Genomic DNA, 22,972 nt, shown 5'->3' on the forward strand with positions numbered 1-22,972 from the left:
GGATATGACTGTGCTGAATTAAGATGTGGGGCGAAGGGGCAGGTGATCCCCTGGGTTCAGGGACACAGCGTAGGGAGAGGGATTGTCTTCATGAGTAGGCATTGGAGGAGACAAGCTGAGGGTCATGGAAACATACGCGGCTAACCTGATCCTCACCGAGCTCTCCCAGGAGGAGCTGGGTTGGGGCAAGTGAGGTGGCCTCTGCCAGGACTCTTTTGCCTTAAGTCTGCCTTGGAAGTTCATATGAACCTGTTTTTGTCTTGGGGTCGTGGGTGGGAGGGAGGGAATACTGAGGGCCCATAGTACACTCTACCCTGAGCCAAAGTCCCCAGGACAAGCCCCGAGGCCCTTCTCCTGTCCCCCAACCCCTGTCGTGGCCCCCAGCAGCCAGCTACCCTTAATCCCCTGGGAGTCATTCTGGGTGTCCCTGCGTCATGTGAAGGCTCGGCCGGGATAAGCATCGAGTGACACTGCTGTCAGGAGGGATCTTTCATCAGCCAGGGGGAGAAAAAATTTAAAAGTTATTTTTGTGAGGAAATTGAAATCCAAACATCATACCTATCTAACCGAGCCAAGGTAGAAAGTGAACCTTGATTCCATATTATACGCGTTAGACCTGAAAGAGAAGAGTGAGTTTTGGGTTAACAGAGACACTGAGGCATCTGTGCTAGCTTCAGAGTGGCTCCAGGCAAAAAGCAAGAGTGGTCAAAGTTTACTGAGACTCTGAAAATCTCACATAGTTAAAAATTTTGCTCTCTTCCCAAGCTACTGATAAACAACAACTGCCTAAATCTCCGGATCCACACACACCCCCACCCCCACCCCGCCACACACACCCTCTTATCCATGTGGCTTCTCAGCAATGGAAAGAAAAGAGAGGCTGAGACACAGGGGGTCATGGGTCATCTTCACTCTATGGGGTGAGTAAGTGAAGCTTGTCTGTCTTTTATGCTGTGTCGTTCATGACTAGAGGCAAAAGCCCACATGGTGGGCTCAAGAAGGACTCTGGAGCCTCACAGGCAGGTTGGCTCGTGGGCGGGCTATGGTTAGAAAAAACTGACAAATGAAAAAGCATCACTCGAGTACATGCTATGTGGCATGCACAGTGTAAAGCTTTGGGTAGACATGGTTCCTGCCTTCGTAGAACTCAGAGTCTGGTGAGGAAGATAGATTTTAAGCAAAGGAACATGCTAACCATTATATAATTTGCAGATTGTGATAAATGAATAGCTATCATGAGAGAGAATAACCGTGGGGATATAATATAGACTGGGGAGCTGGGGTCAGGAAGGTCTCTCTGAGGAAGTGACAATAAAGATAAAGCCTAGAACAGTGCTGCTCAAATTTTAATGTGCATCAGAATCACCTGGAGAGTTTGTTACAAAACAGGTTTCTGGGTCCCACCCCCAGAATTTCTGATTCAGTAGGTCTGAGGTGGGTCCCAAGAATTTGCATTTCTAATAAGTTCCTAGGTGACGCTGAGGCTGCTGGTTTGGAGACCAAGCTCTGAGAACCACTGGCCTGGAGGATCTATAGGAATTAGCCAGTGAAGAGCACGGAGGAGAAGACCAGTGAGCACAGGGAGAAGCGTGTGCCAGCACCCCGATTTGGGAAAGATCTGGGAGCTTCAGGTAATGGAATGGTCAGTGCCCTCAAGGCAGTGAATTAATGGACCAGTGGCTTGAGGTGATGTTAGAGATGAACCTGACCCTCATCCCCATCCTGAAACTCACCGTAACAGAGCTACTGCCAGTGGTAGCATTTCCAAGGATGATGGTTCCATTGACCCTTGGAGATGTCCTGCTGCCACGTGGGGCTAGTGGAGCTGTGCTCGCCCTGAGATACTGTGAGACTAATGTGATAATGTATGCAAAGGGCTGCGCACAGATCAAATGCCCAGTCCCTTCTAGTTTTCTTTCCTCCGTCTATTCCCTGGCTTGAAACATGGCCCTGTCTCAAGTTCCCTATTTTAGCTAGAGGGACATGTTGCTAAATTGGTGCCATCCTGGAGATGCAAGCAAAAAGAGTTCATGTGGAAGGAATCCATGGTACCTCAACTGGGATCTGGTTCAATAACTATAGATAAGGAATCTGGATACCACTTCCAAAGGGCAGGTGTATGTGTGTGTTTTCTTACATCTCATGCAATTTATAAATGTCGCAGGATTTTAAGCCAAGGAAAGCATGGGTTGGGTTTCTGGAGCCAAAGTGCACAGTTAGCATTAGGCCAATTCAATTCTGAGTACATTTTTTGAGTCCTCACTCTGTGCCAGGTGCCATGCTAGGTGCTGGGAAGACAGAGGTAGGTGATCAAGGCTGGGTCCCTGCTCCTGAGGAGCTCCTAGTCTCACTGGGACATGGATACAGAAATAATGCAGAGTGGTGGGATAAAAGCCATAACAAAGTTCTGTACAAAGGGCAATAAGAACTCAGGAGAGAGAGCAGTTCTGCCTGGGGAAGACAGAGGTCACAGACAGTAAGTGACATCAAAGCCAAGCCTGGAAAGAAATATCTAGAGGATGAGCAGAACTGAAGGATAAATGAACAAATCTTTAAGAACTTTTTTTGTTATTGTCTTATGCTCTGACCTAAGCCGTCATTATGAGCTTCTAAGATACATGGCCACATGGTGTTGAGTTTGATTTAAAATATTGCGTAAACCGTTATATATAGAAACACATATGGAAACAATCTGAAAATATTTCTCCTCAAATATAGTGCCATTTGCTTTTATGAATTTGCTATTTCTGGATGAAAATGTGAAATATGGTTTGGTCTTCTGAGACTCAGAAGAAATTATATCACTATTCCAAGTGAAAATAATTTTGGTGGTTAATTCATACATTTATTTAGTCAGGCGACAAACATTTAGTTAGAAATTTCAGTTTTTGGAGCACTGCAGTGGAGGCAACAAAGATATGTAAGACATTGTCCTGCCCTCAGGACTCTTCAAGCCTTAGGAGTGAGAAAAACACCTGGACACATAATTCTAACACAAGTGAGTAGTAAATGGTATGAATGAGTACAGACAAAATGTTCCAAGTATCTAAAGGAAAAAAAGCTATTTTCTGATCAGGAAAATCATAGAAAGCTTGACCCTTTATGGAGAAGCCATTTGCACTAGACCTAGTAGGGTGGGAAGGGATTGGACATACAGAACCGAGGCAGGGGGAGAGGTATTCCAGGCAGAGGCAGGTTTGTGAACAAAAGGAGAAGGAGATCACTTGGAAGTGGCACTTTGTCCCATTTAGGGTGTGACCTGGGGAAACAGCTAGAATTGGTAGATGTCAGCCTCACAACCAAAGTTTGAACTTGATTCCAGCGGCTGTGACTTCTTGGAATTTGAAATGCCAAGCATTTGTCACTTCTTTCCTTGTGTGCTTGTTTTAGTTGGCATCTCAGGCCTGACCTTTGCCTTGGCATAATTTTGTCCAACCCATAGGCTATATTTAAAAAAATCAGTCTGCGTAGGCTGATAGTAGTAAAATCACAGTGTGACTCCAAATAGCTGTAAAGGCCACAGATTGAAAGTAGACCCTTTTCTTTAGGAATTTGTGACTCCACCTCTGGAGGTTGAAAGAAATGGGTTCTGTATTGCAGTCCCTTCAGGAAACAATGAAGGCTTACCCTACAAAGGTATGGATGGGTGTGGGCAGGCTTATGGGAAACGAACAAGGGATGATGCAGTTTCCATGGGCTAGTGAGAGCGGAGAAGCTGTTACCACCCAGAGGCCAATGGTAACATGCCACTAGGAGGATGGTAACGGGCTCAGAGATGCAGCAGATGCTGGGACTGAGAAAGCTCTGTGCTGCTATGGAGACACACAGCTACTGCCCTGCTCCCATCCTATGCTGGTACCTCCCATTGCTGAACCCAGCTCTCGCAAGCCAGAGACCAAGAGGCCCATGATGTATTCCTTACAGGTCAGCTTCCCAGGGCACAGGGTCGGGGAGGAAGGATGGAGAGCCCATCTGGAGGGGCAAACAGAGACTATCCAGCACAATCCTTTTTAGTTTTTGAATATTTTTAGCTTTAGTAGTATGATTCCAAAACAACCCAAACTACGATAAGCCTTCATTTAACAAATATGTTCCAAACACCCCTATTTTTCTCAGGAATTTAAAAGAATTAAGAAACACAGAAAATAGATTGGATGGATAGATAAATGCATGGTTGGTGAAGGAGTCTTTGGCTGGGACAATTCACTAAATAGTAACTCAGCTAGATTGTGAGGTTGGTGAATACAGGGATTAGGCTGGCTTTCTTCATTGTTGAATCCTCGATGCCTAGTACTATGCCTGGAGCTTAGTAGACCCCAGTAACTGTTTATTGGAATAACATGATGGATGAAACATCAAGAACACCAAGCAACATAAATGTGAGTCTGGGGTCTTAGGTCAGGGGAACCCAAAGTTAGGGTCAGGACCTAACATTCTCAGACCCAGGAGAAGCAGGTAATGACCGTGTTTATCTTCCTGCTTCTAGTACTTTTTAGGTCAAAGGAGGTCCCAGGAACAAAGGCCATTTAATGGTGTTGGAGAGATAAAGGATAATCTTTCCTTTCAATCTTTCAATCTTTTTTATCAGCTTAAAAGGGCAACATAACTCCCTCATTCCAATCTCAATTCATTCATTAATTCATTTATTCATTCAGTGACTTAACCCTCAAGGAGCTTAGTCTGGTAGGAGCTACAGACATGACATGGGAAACTGCAGTGCTAGTGCTGGCTACACAGAAGGCAGGCCGCTGTGGAGCAATAGGGGGCACCCTACATGGGCTGGAGGTCTCCCAGTAGGAAAGTTGGGTCCTGAAGGACTATCCCACCTGTGTATTGCTGGCATCCACCCATGCCTTCTCCCTCAACCGCAGAATAAAGAAGTAAGAAAGTATCAGTAAGTAGATAAGTAAGTAAGTAAGTAAATGTCTTGAGACGCAAATCACTGGCTAAGGTAACACTTGGACTCAGATGCATTCACACCAAAGTGCCATCAGCCAATCAGTGAACTCAGGTGGAGGGCTCATCCCTTCCTCACCCTAGAGAAGAGGAGCAAGAGGTCAGGAGGGCACAAAGCCGGTGTCTGGACAGGAGAGGGGAGAGAACAGGTACAGCAAGGGAGGCTGGGGGCTGTCTCGAAAAACCTCATTGATTGCAGGATTTTTTTTGGAGGATCAGTACTATTTACCTTTAACTCTGCAAACAAATGGAAGGTGTGTGAGGAGAGTTCTTTGTTTAGCCATGCTCATTTGTTTGCTTTTTTTTTTTTTCTCAGTCCCTAGCAACTGAACATAGGGTCCAAGGTCTCAGAAATGTTGTTATGGACCTACACGATGTGTGTTAACACGGATCCACTGGATTTATGAAGGTGGTTGGCTGGTTTTAAAACATGGGCAATTTTGTTACCAATTTGCTTCATTCCCAGAGGTTCTGTTAATCAGTACATTCTTGTCTTTTGCTTGAGTATTATGACTAGGAATGGGAGGAAAAAAGTAAGTTGGGGTGGAGGGGCAGGGGGGAAAAAAGAAATAGAGTGTTGGTCAAAATCTAAGGGGCAAGTATTTGTTTTTAAAGATTTTTTTGATGTGAACCATTTTAAAGTCTTATTGAATTTGTTACAATATTGTTTCTGCTCTATGTTTTGGTTTTTTGGCCGGAGGTATGTGAGATCTTAGCTCCCCATCCAGGGATTGAACCCACACCCCTGCATTGGAAGGTGAAGTCTTAACCACTGGACCACCAGGGAAGTCCCTGGATGTCTTAATTTATCTATATTGCCCTCATTTTTCAAGAAAGCCTGCTAGAGTTTGAGAATTTGATTAAAATGCATTTTAATTCTTAGATAAATTTGGAAAATAGAAGTGTTTTTTAAATTTACTTCCTCTTCCTTCCACTCATTTTTTTTTAACATCTTTATTTGAGTATAACTGTTTTACAATAGTATGTTAGTTTCTCCTTTACAACAAAGTGAATCAGTTATACATATACATATGTTCCCATATCTCTCCCCTCTTGTGTCACCCTCCCTCCCACCCTCCCTATCCCACCCCTCTAGGTGGTCACAAAGCACAGAGGTGATCTCCCTGTGCTATGCAGCGCTTCCCACTAGCTATCTAATTTACATTTGGTAGTGTGTATATGTCCCTGCCACTCTCTCACATCGTCACAGCTTACCCTTCCCCCTCCCCATATCCTCAAGTCCATGCTCTAGTAGGTCTCTGTTTTATTCCCATCCTACCCCTAGTCTCTTCATGACATTTTAAAAAAAATTTTTTTTAAATTTTTTTTAGATTCCATATATATGTGTTAGCATACGGTATTTGTTTTTATCCTTCTGACTTACTTCACTCTGTATGACAGACTCCAGGTCTATCCACCTCATTACAAATAACTTCCACTCATTTTTTTAACTGAGGATAAAACATCTAGCCCCAGAAAGTTTTGTTGGTTTAAGAGGGTGTGTGTGTGTGTGTGTGTGTGTGTGTGTGTGTGTGTGTGTAAGGCTATATTTCATTTTCTATAAGAATATTAGTTCTGTTAGGGAGTAATTCTCTCCATTTGCAGTCTTTCAGGTGTTGAGAATTTTGTTGTCCTTGGCCTGGAAGATGTTAGGCTGGGACGGACCTCTGGCCAGAGGGCAGATTACTTACCTTCTGGCCTTCTACTGAAGTCTCCTTTGTCCAGCCCTCTCTGTTTACCTCTTGAAAGCCTTTGAGGCTAGATCCTTAGCTCCCCAGCTCAGAGCTTCCTCTCGTATCTTTATGCTGATGATGCCCAAATTTTTAGCTCCAAGCCAAACATTTCCCATCACCTGCAGACCTGTTTCCTCTTACTGGCTAGACATCCTTCCTGTGTGTTCCCCAGGTACCTCAGACCCCATTGACTCAAAACTGCTCACTAGAGTACTTGCTTTTGCCCAACCAGTGCCTGTCTTAGTGGGAAATACCAGCATCCAAGAGTCGCCCACTCACAGCCCATTGGTTTCCAAATCCTATTATGTCCCTGGATTTCTTTCCCATTTCCGCCCCCCCTCACCATTCCTGATGACAATGCTGTCTTTCAGGCTCTCCTCTGCTCTTCTGGATGATTATTAGTTGTCTCCCTGCCTCTGTTAGCCTTCCCCAACCCATGCTTGCCTCCACCACCAAATTTATCTTTATAATGTACAAATCTCCATGTTGTGTAGTCCTTGTGCAAAATCTTTCAGAAGTTCTTCATTTTCTAGCTCTTCATATCAGTGGACAAGTTGGTTAAATAGTTTCCTTCTCTTTATGTGGGTTTTCCTCCTATCATATGGGCCACAGCTCCTTCCTCTCTTTGCTGGTATCTCCTCTGCTGAACCTCGAAGGGTTGGCAGGCCCAGCACGCGGTTCACCGCCATTTCTGATTACACACCCTGTGGCTTACAGAAGCATCTACACACTGATGACTCCCAAATGTATGGCTCCAGTCCTGACCTCTCTACTGAGCTCCAGACACAGATCCAGCTGCTTCCTTGCCATCTTCACTTGGATGTCTAATAGAGACTCAGACTGAACAAGGCCAAAGCAGGGCTCTTGATTTCCCACCCATTCTTTTTTTTTTTTTTTTTTTTTTTTCGGTACGCGGGCCTCTCACTGCTGTGGCCTCTCCCGTTGCGGAGCACAGGCTCCAGACATGCAGGCCCTGCGGCCATGGCTCACGGGCCCAGCCGCTCCGCGGCATGTGGGATCTTCCCGGACCGGGGCACAAACCCGTGTCCCCTGCATCGGCAGGCGGACTCTCAACCACTGCGCCACCAGGGAAGCCCCCCACCCATTCTTTTCCTGCTCCTTCCTCACCCTTCCCCAGCTCAGTAAATGGCACCACCATCCACCCAGCTGCTCAGGCCAAAAACCTAGGGGGTTTTGCTGTTTCTTCTGTCTCCTCACTCCACTCCCCACGTGCACTCCATCATGTGTCCTGTCAGCCTTACATTCAAAACCATGCATCCCCAACCTGATCATTTCTACCATCTCCGCCGCTTTCTCCCTAGTCATCACCGCCTCTCCCTGGATTGTGGCAACAGCCTCCTGCTGCCCTATGAATCCCTAGCATGGATCCTCCACACAGTGGCCAGAGTGATCTTTTCAAAAAGCTAATTGTATCGTGTTTCTTCTCTGCCTAACACTGTCACCAGGCTTCTTGTTGCACCCGGCCATATCCAAACTGGCCTCCTGTCTCTTCCTGGAACTTACCATGCTTGTGCAGCCTTAAGGATTTTGCATTTGCCATCCCCCTCTCTGGGACCCTCTTCCCTCAGATCTTTGCATTCCCAGCTCCTTGGGACAATCCGTGTATCAGTACAAACATTCCCTCCCAGAGAAACCCTCTCTGACCTTCCAAAGTTACCTCTCTCTGTCTCTTTCTATTGCAATCATTTGTTTTATTATCTTCAGCTCATGCTAAAATGATCTTCTTCTTTCTTTTATTTTTTCATGTTAATTGTCTCTCTTCCCTCCACTAGAATGTAAGCAGTATGAATTCATCTTGTTTCCAATCTGTTTTTTATATATATTGGGTATAAGTATCAGTGAGTGGGGGAGGGGTTAGGCTCTCAAACACACTCGAAGGAATACTTGGGCACAGTGGGCTCTCTTCAGATACAAGTGCGAGTTTATGCTTCTGGCCTCCTGCTGAGAAATAATGATGAGAGAGATTTTATTGGTAATGCTAAACTTCCCAGTCCACAGTTAATCTCTGCAGATCTGTAACTCCAAGCCACAGGGCTAATGCCCTTCCGTGTGACAAGACAGGTTTACTCAAAACTCTCTATACCTCTCTCTCTTTGACTTGAGCCCTCCTGAGGACAGGGATCCAGGCTGGAGAATGTCTGACCTAGAATTCTGTAGGAGGTGTGTTGGGTTTCCTTAGGGTGGCTTTGCTAGTTGGACTGAGATTTCAATATGATTAGGGAAGACTGGGGCTAGCATCCTGAATCTACTCACATATTTAGAGTAAGGGAGGCCACAGGTGACACTAAGTGGCCTCTCAAAGTCTGTTGTCAGAAGGTCAGTAATGTTACTGTGTATTCCTTTGGTTCAGGACAGGGATGGTGGTAATGGGATAATACTATATAAAATGGAGGGAAGAATTACAAGAGAAGTTTAATGAACATATTGCCATAGAAGGTAAACCATGGACTTAATTTCTCCAGAAATTGCCAAATGCTGGTAGCACTTGAAGCTACTGGACTTCCATATTGCGGCAATCATGTAAGTACCAGCTTGTTAGCAGTATCAACATCTTCAATCTTCAAAGAATGACCAGTGATATGTTCAGAGGAGCCTAAATGGTGCACCCCATTTGTTTTAACCTCATCAGTGGAACCAAAGTCTTGTTATTGATACATAACTGCTGCTCTTCCAGCCCACTCCTGAGTGGTCAGGCTGCTGATTCTTTTTTTTTTTTTTTTTTTTTTTTGTGGTACGCGGGCCTCTCACTGTTGTGGCCTCTCCCGTTGCGGAGCACAGGCTCCGGACGCGCAGGCTCAGCGGCCTTGGCTCACGGGCCCAGCCACTCTGTGGCATGCGGGATCTTCCTGGACCAGGACACGAACCCGTGTCCCCTGCATCGGCAGGCGGATTCTCAACCACTGCACCACCAGGGAAGCCCCCCCTTTTTAAAAAAATAATTAATTAATTAATTTATTTATTTTGGGCTGCATTGGGTCTTCATTGCTGCGTGTGGGCTTTCTCTAGACCCCACTTGCAGCAAGTGGGGTCTGCTCTTTGTTGTGGTGAGAAGCGCGGGCTTCTCATTGCGGTGGCTTCTCTTGTTGCGGAGCACAGGCTCTAGGCGCTGGGGCTTCAGTAGTTGTGGCACACAGGCTAAGTAGTTGTGGCTCGCAGGCTCTAGAGCGCAGGCTCAGTAGTTGTGGCACATGGGCTTAGTTCCTCTGCGGCATGTGGGATCTCCCCAGACCAGGGATTGAACCCATGTCCCCTGCATTTGCAGGCGGATTCTTAACCACTGCACCACCAGGGAAGTCCTGGTCAGGCTTCTATTTATTCCCTATGAGAAAACAACTACCCCCCCAGGTAGATTCCAGTACACGTCTGGTGCCACCAAAAGCCAACAGCCAACAACCAACCATGAGCTGCCTTACTCCCTCTCATATTCCAAACAGCTAGACAACATAGGACCATAGGCAAAGCTGTGGAATGGGTGAAGTTGGTTTTTGCTGCCCATTTCCTTTTACCCCAGAAATGTTTACTCTTCCTAAGTAAGCATTGTGTTAAGTTGGTCTTCGAAGAAGAGAGCATCAGATACACAGTACACAGTCTTATGAAGGTTTTAAAGGCACAAAGAGTTGCCACAGATAGAAATATTTACAGTTTTAAATTTTAGGATAGAGCAATGCTGAACCAGTTAGGACCAAAACAACAATAACAACAAAAACCACTCCAAGGAAATTATAAGCCATGTAAAATCTGGGTGGAGGAGACATTACAGGCATGAGCAGGGGGTGGGCTGGACTCTAGCCCCTCTGAGTTAAATCATCCCATGTTGGCTATTGCTACTTACCTGGCTTAGTCCAGGGAGAGACATGGGCACTGTTTCACTCCTGGCAATAGGGGTGCAAAGGGAGGGACAGGCCAGTGACACTACGGTGGAAGAGGTGGCTGGTTGGTTCAGAGAGCAATGGAGAAGGAGGGAAGCCAGATGGCTGTGGTTTGAATTGGGAGAGTTGTTAGTGGCATTAACCACCAGGAATCAGATTTGGTAGGGAGATGATGCTTCCTGGTTCAGAAACTTTCATTGTGAAATGTTGGTGGGACTCTCCTAGAGACATCCAGTAAGCAACAGGAAGTGTGAGAACAGTGCTTCATTATGTTGTTGTAGACTTTCCAGCCACTCCCCCACTAGACTGGGGACTCTGTGCTTTGGGTTCTTTTCCCTTTGTTCTCTCCCTTCTTGGTTTCCTTCCCTTTGCTTTAGTTCCCTTTCCTTCTCCTTGCTTCTTTCTTTCCTTTTCTCCTTCCCTCTCTTCCTCTCTTTAAAAATCATGCATCACTCCATAATCCCCTTCAAGGTACACAGCAGGGTTAAGTGTTGGGCTCGATTTTGCTGTATTATAGCAGGGATGGAATAGAAAACTTTTGAACAGTAGGCATCCAAAGACACTGAGAAGCTAACAAATACACTCAGACCCTCAGAACTCTGGCGAATAGTCTTGAGACCCGTCTGTTTTTATGCAGTATCTCGGGAACAGTAGACAACCTGCTGGTTGCCACAGGTATGTACTGTGCACAGCTACCCTCCTAGTACTTCTTGAGCAGCTCTTCTGGAAAATCCCCGCACTTGGAGGAGTGAATAATATGGCTTTTGTTTTTCTTTTGTAGATAATGAGAAAAGGGATTCAGAGGATTTGGTGTTATTATTGTTTTTCTTGTTTTCCTTTTCCTTTACTTTCTGAAAATATTTGTACTTTTTCTTGGGTTGACTTACCCTGAGTTCTTCAAACTGTCCTTTTACCTGCTGGGTTATTTTCAGACTTCCTTAAAGTTGTGTTGCTCTACCCCCCAAGTCTCAACCTGAACTTGATCTTTCATCTTCTGATGTCTTTGCTGTTCTGCTTTTCCTTGTCTATACAGGGCCTTAAAAGGCTATTATTGTGAAATAATGATAGATTATGCTTCTGATTTCAATGACCTTAACCCTTCTGCCTAATCTTCTTTGCCTTACTTTTCTGTCTGTGGAAGGAGGAAGTGTATTAGTTTTGCTGTTGTTATGTACAACATATGTACCACAAATTTAGTGGCTTAAACACACACATAAATTATCTCACAGTTTCTGTGGGTCAGAAGTTGAGCATGGATATACAGGTCCTCTGTGTCAGCTGGGGCTACAGTCTCATCTCAAGGCTCAACTTGGGAAGGGTTCAGTTTTGGGCTCTCCTGGTTGTTGGCAGGACTTAGTTCTTTTCAGTCTGTGGGACTAAGGGCCTCAGTTTCATATTGGCTCTAGGCCAGAGGCCCCCTCGGTTCCTTGCCACAAAGGCCCTCCCCAACATGACTGTTTGCTTCATCAAAACCAGCAAGAGAGAGCGTTTCCTAGCGAGACTGTGTACCATAATCACTGAAGTGACATTCCCATCACCTTTACCGTACTTTATGTATAGGAAGCAAGTCACAGGTTCCCTGACACTCAAGGGGAGGAGTGTCCACAAAGGCATGAACGCCCGGAGGTAGGGATAACTGGAGGCCGTCTTAGAGTCTGTTCACGCAGAGAGGAGTGCTATTGAGGGAAAAGGCTTTGAGCTCCTTAGAAAAAGACAATAAAGGCTATATTCATACTACTCTCGTGCCTTATGGTTGGCCTTTATAGATTATGGCTAACACTAAAATAATAATGTTTTTCCATGTCTCTCTGCGTGTCCTATGCACTAGGTTTTACTTCTAAAAATGACTTGTTTTCCTTTTCTGCCATTAGAAATCGCATCAGCGTCTCTGGATGAGAAAGTCAGCCGGAAAAGATTTCTGTTGTTGATCTTGGTTTTGGCTGGACTGACTCAGCCCTGTGGGCAGTTGAGAGAGGAAAGGCCTTTGTAAATGCTCCCTAGGTCTTTGTTAGAAATCCGTCCCCCTAGAGGAGCCAGGTATGGGGCAGGTGTGATAATAACCACAGCTGGATGCCAGGCTTATTCACAGCTGAAGGATTTAATTGGGCCCGATTCGTTACTTTTTCAAAGTGCCTGAAAGCTTAATAGTATCTGCCCAGGCCTTTGATTCCAGCTCCCAAAATACATTGGGAGGGGCGGTAAGGGTAGCAGTAACTTTGGCTTGATCCACGTTTGACTCGCGTTGGTAAATTGTCCGCACAATTAAGGCTGAGGGACAACACCCCCTCACCAGCCTATCCTGCCCGGCAACAGGCACATAATCAGGTGTCCTTTACAAATTCATTTGAATACAAAAGTCCGCCTTTAACTTTGGGGAAGAACGATCTCTATCTATCTATCTATCTATCTCTCTATCTATCTATCGATGACTAATATCTCTGACATTAGAATCTCTTTAAAATAATAGTGTATACGAATTTGAGTTGAGGAATGAGGCATATCTGATCCTTCAGTGTTTTCTTGGGGGTAGAGGTGCACGGAGAAGAGTGGAAAGGATGGGCATGGTGAGGAGGAAGCTCCGTGTCCAGATTCCGAGTCCCAAGAAAGCCAGACTGGGCAGAGCAGGCGAGACTCGACTTCCCTCGAGGGGCGGGAGGGGCGCTGCGGGGATCGGAATAGCTAAAGGCGGTGGGGGGGGGCGCTAAGCGGGCTCAAAGTCGGGGCTCACACCCTGGGAGGGGCGCTAGGACCCAGGCACTCGCTGGCTCGGGACGCGGCTGGGGAGTGAAGGCGCAAAGAGGCTCAGGCTCGCGGCCAGAGTCCCTCGGAACGACCAGCCCCTCGGCGCGGGGTGCGGTCGCCCTGTGCCCTCTGTGCGGGGCTGCGGCGCGGGCCAAGGGCACAGCCGGGGCGCCCAGACACCGCCCGCCGCCGGCATGGACCCGCCGAGTGCGCGCCAGGTGAGCCCGGCGCGTGGGGTCCGCATGTCCCGCGCGCCGACCCCTCCCACCCCCTCGCCCGGAGCTGTCCCCACACCCCTTTAGGACACCCCGCAGCCAGGGAGAGGCTCCCCCCACCCCCCGGTCTCTCCGTGTCTTGGTGCCCAACTCCCTTCTTCCTTCCCAGGAGGGGAGCACCTTGAGTGTCTGCTGTAACCGCTTGGTTTATAATTCCGGATAATACTAATCGCCCACCAACAGCGCGGTCGGCATATGTGTGGCGCTTTCCCTGGCACTAGCCGACCTGCTGCTACGTCGGGCCAGCTGCACTGACTCCTGTTGCGCCCCGAGTTTCCCACGCCGTCTCCGCGCGATCGCGGTGCCCCTGCCTTCCTCCGCGCTTGCAGTGGCTGCGGATCTGCCTCCCCTCCCGGAGGGCGAACCGCCCACCGCCCCAGCCCTCTGGCGTGGGTGGAGGGCAGGGCGCTTTGGCGCCCGGGACTCCGCGACCCGGGACCCACTCCCACCCGCGCGCGCAGCTCCCCAGACCGCGCTCGCTGGGCACCCAGACGGAGCGTGAGGTTTATACCACCCGCCTCCGGTGGGGGAGATGGAATGTGGGTGCAGAGAAGGGGCTCACGCCGTGGGGTGTAGGAAAGTGCGGGTGAAAAAGGTCTTCCGTGTAGGAGAGGCGTTTTGACCAAGGCGGAAGCTGCTCAAGAGAGCTGCTTCTTTGAACTTGGGGGTGACATGCTGGGCATCCGAGTGTCACCTGAAGCGCACTCAGTTACCAGATCAAGTGGACGAGGTCCCTGGACTGTTGCTGGAGGGGAGGCTTGCACCCGCATTTCTAAAGGCTTGCCGAGAGGTCTTCGGCCTTCAGAAGGCGCTCTGTACCCTCAAGACTAGCCGTGCCCAACCCTTCTGCTTCCGGCTCAATCTGATACCAGTTTACCATCTCCAGGTTGCCAAAACCAGAAAAAAGTCGCTGACGAGTTGCTGTGGGCGAGCTTCGAGTTGCTAGGGCTGCAAGACCACCGCGGTTGGGTGGTGGCTATGGCCCCCGCAAGCTTTGCGGGCCGCCCGGTCGGGGCACTGGGGGGCGTGCCTGCTCTGATAATCACAGACGCGTGTGTCAGAACCTGAAGTTAAACGCCTAGTGCTAACCTACAAGAGAAACTTCCTCTAAACTGTGTGTTGGGAGACAATCAGCGAAAACATTTACACAGGGCCCGTGGGGCTAGATGAGGGGCAGAGGACCCGCCCTCTAGGATTTTATAATCTGCTGGTTAGCATCCCCAGTTCTACTTGACTGCCCCTCTGACACTGAATGAACTGTTTTAACTTTGCTCAGTTTTCCAAGAAGCAAAAACGGAAGAATGATAATTTACCAGCAGTGGAAGGAGCATCTCTATTGGAAAGCTACTACCTGGGTTCCAGCCCTACGTGTACCACTGACCAGCTGTGAAACTTTGGGCAAGACACACAACCTGTCTGGGCCTCAGCTGTCACAAAAAGCTCGAAAAGACCCTTTAATTCTGGGAGCTTCTGCAACAGTAATTTGCCAGGCTGACATAACCTTCCCATGCTCAGTGGTTCTTTGGAGTCTACATTGCGCTTGGTTCCACAGAGCATCCATGGACCAAAGAAATACTAGATCAGAATCAGAATGTGGGTGAACTGTATTTTAATTCCAGTCTGTTTATAGAGCTGCACAAATCTTTCAGGTTTAAGGTCTGTGGAAATAACCCTGGCTTGTTCCGTTAATACTTAGAATGCCCCGGGACGGACCTCAAATAGAAAGTCCTGTTTTAAGTTAGAGTATGGTTACATAAAAGGTTCTTTCTGTGCGTTTCAAAGACCTGTGCCATAGCCACCGTGTTACCTAAATGAGTAGAGGAGAAGGCCCAAACTGATCCCTCAACAGAAGAGGGCTGGGTATACTGCATACTTCGTGGAGGCATCTTGGGTTATACCTGATAAACAATTTATTTACCTGGGAATGACTCTGTTAATATTAACTTCTCAGAAAAGCAGTTTATCAGTTTAGTAATGAAATAATGAAACTGTCTTTAGAGCCTACATTAAGTATCAGAATGCCTAATATTGCTAGAGTTTATTGGGGTAAGCACTGCTTTAAAAAGCACTGCATTTTAATTTAATTTCAGGCAGGGAAATAAGCAGGATGATTTATTATGTTTTCTTACAAGATAATTTTTTAAAGGAGATAAAAAAAAGCAGAGTAAATACAATATGAACTAAAGAAACCTTGTTTCTTCAGGTTCCAGAGATGAATAGCATCATCATTACCATAAAGGTGCATATATCTATTAAGCACTTACTATCTGCCAAGCATTGTTCTAAGCACTTTATGTACCTAGTCTCACGAAATCCTATCAACAAGTTCTGAAGGAAGTGCTATAATTTCTTTCAACCTTACTGGTGGGGGAACTGAAGCTTCTTGCCCGAGATCACCCAGCTGGTAGGCGGTAGAACAGACCAGCTCCTTGAGTTCATTGCGATAATTCAAACGATATGCAAGATGGAGGAGGTGGGGAGTGTTAAAAGTGCCTACTGAGTGTTGAGTACTTTATACCCCTCAGTGCATGGATATTAATACATCTTTTGTGAGTTTTATTTTCTTTTTCTAGGTATCCTTTCTTGCTTTTAATATGATATGGGCATCTTGTAACATGAGCAAAGACAGTGGCCTCTTTCTTTTTAACTATGGTACATAGATTTTAAAAAAAATTACTACTCTTACTTTAATTAATTAATTAATTAATTGGCTGCCTTTGTGCCTTCGTTGCTGCACACGGGCTTTCTCTAGGTGAGGCAAGCGGGGGATACTCTTTGTTGCTGTGCATGGGCTTCTCCTTGCAGTGGCTTATCTTGTTGTGGAGCACAGGCTCTAGGTGCATGGGCTTCAGTAGTTGCAGCATGTGGGCTCAGTAGTTGTGGCACGCAGGCCCTAGAGCACAGGCTCAGTAGCTGTGGTGCACGGGCTTAGTTGCTCCGTGGCATGTGGGATCTTCCTGGACCAGGGATCGGCCCGTGACCCCTGCATTGGCAGGCGGATTCTTAACCACTGCACCACGAGGGAAGTCCCCGGTACATAGATTTGAGTGCAGATGGATGAACCATCATTGATTTAACCAATTCCCCGTGAGTCAGTATTTGGATTCTTTCTAAATTTTCACATCACATGTGGGGCTGGCATTGTGGGTCTTCTTATCTATGTATTTCTGCACACCTATTCAGATGTTTCTGGTAGATCAATTCCTAGGGGTGGAATTGTTATGTGAAAGAGCATGGTTACTGTTTGAGATGTACTTTTTAATAGATACTGCCAACTTGCCTTCACAAAAGGAAATGTAATTTCTGGTTTGGGGTCCAGTTCTTCTGCTAACACATTTTTGGGCTTTTGATAAATCAGTGCATCTGAATGGGTCTCAGGTCTATCATTTATAAACTAGGGGTGGTAAGACTTGTTGGTTCCAAGGTCTTTTCTGCAAATATGTATAATTAGAAGATGAACAAATAAAATTGTCCATATTTGACCATTTTTTAACCTACACAAACAGAAGTTTAATATGGGTTCATCTAAGGACACATGAACTCCTAAAATACCCATTTTTGGTACCCCAGGTTTCTGAGATTGATTTGTATGTGGCCTTATCTCACATGCAAATCTGTGTCCTGCTCTCTTTTTATAAAGGTACCAGTTTACTGGATTAGGACCTATCCTAATGACCTCATTTAATGGTAATTATCTTTTAAAAGGCCTTCTCTGCAAATACTGTTACACTCAGAGGTAGTAGGGGCTAGGACTTCAGCCTGTGAATTTGGGGGGACACAATTCAGCCCATAATACACTGTCTCTGTCAGATGGCACATACTGAGGTGTAGGCACCCTGTTTTTATTTGAGGGCAATATGTTTCTGAAGCTACATCATGGAATCCTCCCTCTCTTCCTATTGCATGTCCCCCATTGCCTAAAAAAAAGTGTTGTTTTTTAAATTCCCTGGGTGTTCTTTAAAGGGGCTCAATATTACTACTTGTATCAAGTAACCTTTCATCAGTGACAGTGAATCTCATGTGAGACAGGGTGACTGTAGGTGAGGCGTGGTAAGCATTGTGGTTAAGAGCCTGTGTCCTGAAGCAGGCTGCCTGACTTCTAATCCTAGCTCCATCACTCACCAGCAGAATTTCCTCATCTGTAAAATGGGAAGAGTCATACTTACCTCACTGGGCTATTGTGCCAATTAAATGAGATGATGTAGGTAAAGTGCTTGGCATATACTAGGGGAGTCAAAAATGCTTGACTGTTATTATTTTGCAACTTCAGAAGCTCATGGGGCCTTTCAGGCTCAGTGTGCCCTGCCCCAGGCTGCACCCCAGAGGCACAGACAACCCAGAGGCTCTGTTCCTGGAGCTCCCAGGGCTTCCATGTGTGCCCTAGTATATAGTCATTGCATGACCATTGTCAGAATCCAACAGCTCACACACATTAAAGTCATAGGCTCATGATTTGATTTGAAAGCTGAAAAGGAACACAAGAGATATTCCCTTAAATAGCTCATTAAAATGATTATCCCCATTTCAGTTGTGGCAACTAGGGTTGGCAATTAAAATGACATGTAAAAGCAGCATTTCAGTTTTTCTAAGATGTACCCTTGCCAATTTTAATGCCCCTGGAATCAGGGTGTGTTTTGCAGTCAATGGTACCTGAGAGTTAGGAACCTTTTCCCATTAACCTGCCTGGGAAGATGACCGCAGACTTACCTTCTCACAGCAACTTTTCATTGGAAACATAAGGGGTTAAGGTAAGTGTGGATTGCTCTATACCTGGGGTAGATTATCTGGCTTGATTATTGTGAAACTCTAGATTCCTTGGACTGCCCTGGGACTGGGAGAACTTGGAGCGGTCATGTGGCCTTAGGCCTGCAGGACTAGAGCAATATAGAGGCCAATAGGAAACCAAGGCTGTGGCTTCTTTGGGGCTGGGTGAACCATACATGTCATCCCTAGCAACTGTGTTCATCCCTGCTGTGGTAGAGGGAGGCCAAGACTCTGCATCGGGAATAGTTGCTGGCCTTCCTGTGAGACAGCAGATACATACTGTATTTCCCATCCTTTTTCCTACTATGAAGCTAAGGAAGGGCAGTGCTAGATTAAAGTCAAGTGTGTTGTGAATTGATTACCCATCTGGATCTGTGACTACTGCTGGTGGGGCAGCACCTTATCAATTGCTGTTGGCCTGGAAGTGATTGTGATGTATTTGTCATTGCCTGTGAATTCATCTACTGAGTTTTAGCTTCTGATGTTTTCAACTTTTCAATGAGATAGGTACATTGTTGGTAATACATGTCTTGAGTTTAATCGCTGATTAAGATGACTTCAGGGGCTTCCCTGGTGGCGCAGTGGTTGAGAATCTGCCTGCCGATGCAGGAGACACGGGTTCGTGCCCTGGTCCGGGAAGATCCCACATGCCGCGGAGCAACTAAGCCCGTGAGCCATGGCCGCTGAGCCTGCGCGTCCGGAGCCTGTGCTCCGCAACGGGAGAGGCCACAACAGTGAGAGGCCCGCATACCGCAAAAAAACAAAAACAAAAAAACCAAAACAAACAAACAAAAAAAATGACTTCAAAAAGGTTACACTATGATTTGGCACTGAAACAAAAAGTTATTGTTTACATGGTTACAAAGACAGTCAAGGAAATAGAGCATGGGGTATAAACTTGATATTGATAAAGCAAATATTTGTCATTGGAGGAATGATGCAATTTCAGTTCTGTTTTCTTTGTGTTTTTTTTTTTTTTTTTTTTTTTGCAAAGTAGCAGCCAAATACTTTTAATACAGAAAAGATACCCTCGGGCTTCCCTGGTGGCGCAGTGGTTGAGAATCTGCCTGCTGATGCAGGAGACACGGGTTCGTGCCCCAGTCCGGGAAGATCCCACATGCCGTGGAGCAACTAAGCCCGTGAGCCATGGCCGCTGAGCCTGCGCGTCCGGAGCCTGTGCTCCGCAACAGGAGAGGCCACAACAGTGAGAGGCCCGCATATCGCAAAAAAAAAAAAAAAAGATACCCTCAAGTACATAGAGCTAGATTTATGTTTTATTATTGAGATATGTGCAAAAGAATTACCTATCACGTCAAGTAACTAAACTGAAGGCAGGAGAAATTGTCCAACCCCTCAGTATAGATGAAAAAATTCAAGGCTATGAGAGGCTAGTGAGGCCAATTCTTGTATCTTACACTATTGTCATTATGCCATTATGTCATAGTTTAATGGGCAGCATTTTTTTTTTCTTAATGGTACATCAAGCGATGGTGTTTGTACAATCACTGGTATCTTAGATTTGATGGAATATGGCAAAAGTGGTAAAGAGGGGACTGGAACATAGGTGTCCTGCCTCCCAAGCAGTTTAATTTCCCCTGCACACACATTCCCTGACCAAGGTATTGTCTGACCCCAGCTTCCAGATTGGTGACAGAGTCACTTGCATGACCCTGAGAGTGAGAAGCCTAGGCTGCAAAATTTAAGGAGGTCTTCAAGGGCAGGGCCAGCATCTGAGAGTGAGCGCCTCCTTAAAATTGCAGTCTAGCTGCCTTGCCCTAGTCCCAGCCCCGGTTTTGATCTTTGAAAGGGATTTCAAAGTTTTCCCTAGATGATTAGGAAAATTAAATGGAAGTATAAATAGATGAAAAGGCAATCATCTAAAACACATGGCCAGCCAATATCCTGCATTGCAAATATGAGTGCTCCTGAGTGAGATCTATGGAGAGCGTTACCAAGAGTGGTTGGGACGTTGCTAAGAAGGTGACCTCATAAATGCATTAACACTGCATGAGTTCTTTACCCTTGTACATGTGTTAGGAGGCCATGGCTGATTAAATAATAGGAAAACAAATGATTTTTCTAAGTTTTTAGGATCTTTTTTTCTAGTTCCATTTAGCATTTTTAAAAGGAAAATTCAAGGCCATTTTTCTTGCAAAGGAATGGAATGTGAAGAGGAAAATTCAATTCCTCATCAAGTCTCCTCTATTTTGAAAACCACACAAAGATCTTCTTAGTAACCCAAGAGTGCTTTAGAAGGCTGGGGAGTTCTAGACCCTGTCCTGGCTGGTGGTGGTGATATGAGGAAGACTAAGATAAATAATATCAACAAAGCATTTACTATGAGCCTCTTTGTCAAACAACCCATTGAATGGCATATGTGCCAGAAGAGCATCGTTTTGCAATACACATTTTTATGTCTCAAAGAGGAAAAACTCAGTTTTATCTCAGAATGGCATTTTCTGAGGGACAGTGGCCACTGAGGTATTTTTACCATCTGTCTTTTTTTTTTTTTTTTTTTTTGCGGTACTAGGGCCTCTCACTGTTGTGGCCTCTCCCGTTGAGGAGCACAGGCTCTGGACGTGCAGGCTCAGCAGCTATGGCTCACGGGCCCAACCGCTCCGCAGCATGTGGGATCCTCCCGGACCGGGGTACGAACCCGTGTCCCCTGCATCGGCAGGTGGACTCTCAACCACTGTGCCACCAGGGAAGCCCTCACCATCTGTCTTTTGTTGAGCAGGTTTTTCTGTTTAAGGAAGGGCATTTCAGATCTTTTAATGCAGCAGGCATGGAAGCTCTCAACATGCTGTCACTCACATTGTGGGAATCCATTCTGTTGGAAGGGCCATAGCTCCCCCATTGATCTCTGCAATAGCAGAAAATACGGCACAGCTGCAGGGATTGCACAAGAGAGGAAAACAAGCAGGAACATGGGAGAGGAGCGTGGAAGGAGGAGAGGGGAAGGCGTCTGGAGGAAGGGAAAAGCACTGTATCCCAACCTTTTTGCATCACAGCACACAGAGGACAATGATGATGTTGTCTGGGATGCTGGAGGTGGTGGACAAGGCTCTGTCTGCTCCAGGCCCTGCGTGAGTGGCCTGAGGGCTGGGAGAACCAGTCTCTTGTCAGGCTATTCCAGTTCAGTCAGTCCATCTGAGAAGGCCCTGGTGGAAAGTGTAGCCCTCAGGAGGAGGGAGGGAGGGAGGGAGCCCAGAGGCCACTGGATATCCTACCCACCTGCCTCAAACACCGGATGGCCTCTTGCCTCGGCCCGCATGTAGCTGACATTCTTATTTCATCCCGAAGCCCTGCCTCATATGCTCGTCTGCAAGACTTTTCTCAGTTTCTGTCTGAGCGAGATCTGGAGTCCAGGGACAGCTGTGGGTGGCAAGGAGGATGAAGGCAGCCGAGGATGGTAGCTTCTTTCCTTTGACTTCTATTCTATAAAAGGAGCAGGTTTCCACTGTCCACCCGACAAGTTATTACTGAGCCTCCCGCATGTGCCAGACAAAGTTTCTCTCCCTTGGTGCTTACCTTCTGGTGTGGGGAGTTGGTAAAGAACGAGAGAGCAAATCAAGAGAAAGCAAGCAAGTCAGAGGGCAGTATGTGCTAGGGGGAAAGAGCACCAGGGTGAAGATAAAACTGGAAAGGACTCCCTGAGGTGGGGTAGGGAATGTTGGTTTATTCACTAGGGAGGTCAGAGAAGGCCTCCCTGGAAAGGTAGCATTTGAGCCGAGACCCGAAGGAAATGGGGAGTGAGCCGCGTGGATAGTTAGGAAACGCGTTCCAAGCAGGAGAAATAGCAGGTGCAAAGGCCCTGAGGGAGCATCCACATGTTCAAGGTACAGCAAGGAGGCCAGTGTGGCAGGTAGAAGCTGAGGTCAGAGAGGTCACAGAGGGTCAGGCTGCTGAGGGCCTTGTCCTCTGCTGTAAAGACTCTGAGCCAGATGGGAGTGATGGAGCCTGACTTAAGCTGTAGGAGGATCATGCTGGCTGCTGTATTGAGAATAGGCTGAGGGGAGCCAGGGTGAAACCTTGGTTCAAATAAAGGTCCACCTCCACCTGGAAGCCTTTCCTCATAACCAACCTTTGAGGGCCCCTAAGATAGTTTTAAAGGAGAAAGGTGGATCATAGTTTGTTAGCTGAAAAAGATCACTCTAAATAAATGAACCTAATCAGTGGACAGATGAGAACTGATGGAATCATTGGTTGCAGAAATGTATCTGATAAATGGGATGGTAGAGAGAAAAAGAGAAGCCCACCATCCATGGATTTGGTGCCAATGCCAAGTGAGGCACAACCAAAAGCCAAGAGAAAGCAAATCTTTCACTGATACATGACCTGACACACACCTGGGTGTGACAGATGTGCTCTTGTGAGCTTCCTTTCACTTGGTCCCAATGATATCAGTCGTTTCAATGACTGCTTTCACAGGTCTGAAAATCCCACCATCACTTTGGGTCTAACATATGCATCGGCTGTCTGATCTGTTGGCCAAGGCCTTCTACAGAATTAAAACAACTGTTGGCCTCTCAATACATATTTCAGAAAAATTTCAATCAGCTAAATGCAAAATAGACTCAAGAATAACATGATTAGTAAGGAATGGTGAGTT

General features: G+C 46.5%; 1 protein-coding gene across 6 annotated transcripts in view; it reads left to right on the plus strand.

Annotated features, from left to right (window-relative positions):
- Positions 1–22,972, plus strand: part of PDE8B (phosphodiesterase 8B) — a 357,518-nt gene that overhangs the window by 25,124 nt on the left and 309,422 nt on the right. For 2 of the 6 annotated variants that reach the window (XM_067031181.1, XM_067031188.1), the window contains exon 1: positions 13,397–13,539. The exons of 2 other annotated variants lie outside the window; for them this stretch is intronic. In XM_067031181.1, coding sequence (XP_066887282.1) covers positions 13,516–13,539 — 24 coding nt within the window. In that variant the 5' untranslated portion in view covers positions 13,397–13,515. Of the gene's footprint in view, positions 1–13,395; positions 13,540–22,972 lie in introns of those variants that run through there. 2 more of the 6 variants (XM_067031180.1, XM_067031187.1) reach the window with 2 other exon arrangements.

This window comes from Kogia breviceps, chromosome 4 (assembly GCF_026419965.1).
Source record: "Kogia breviceps isolate mKogBre1 chromosome 4, mKogBre1 haplotype 1, whole genome shotgun sequence".
Classification (NCBI taxonomy): domain Eukaryota; kingdom Metazoa; phylum Chordata; class Mammalia; order Artiodactyla; family Physeteridae; genus Kogia; species Kogia breviceps.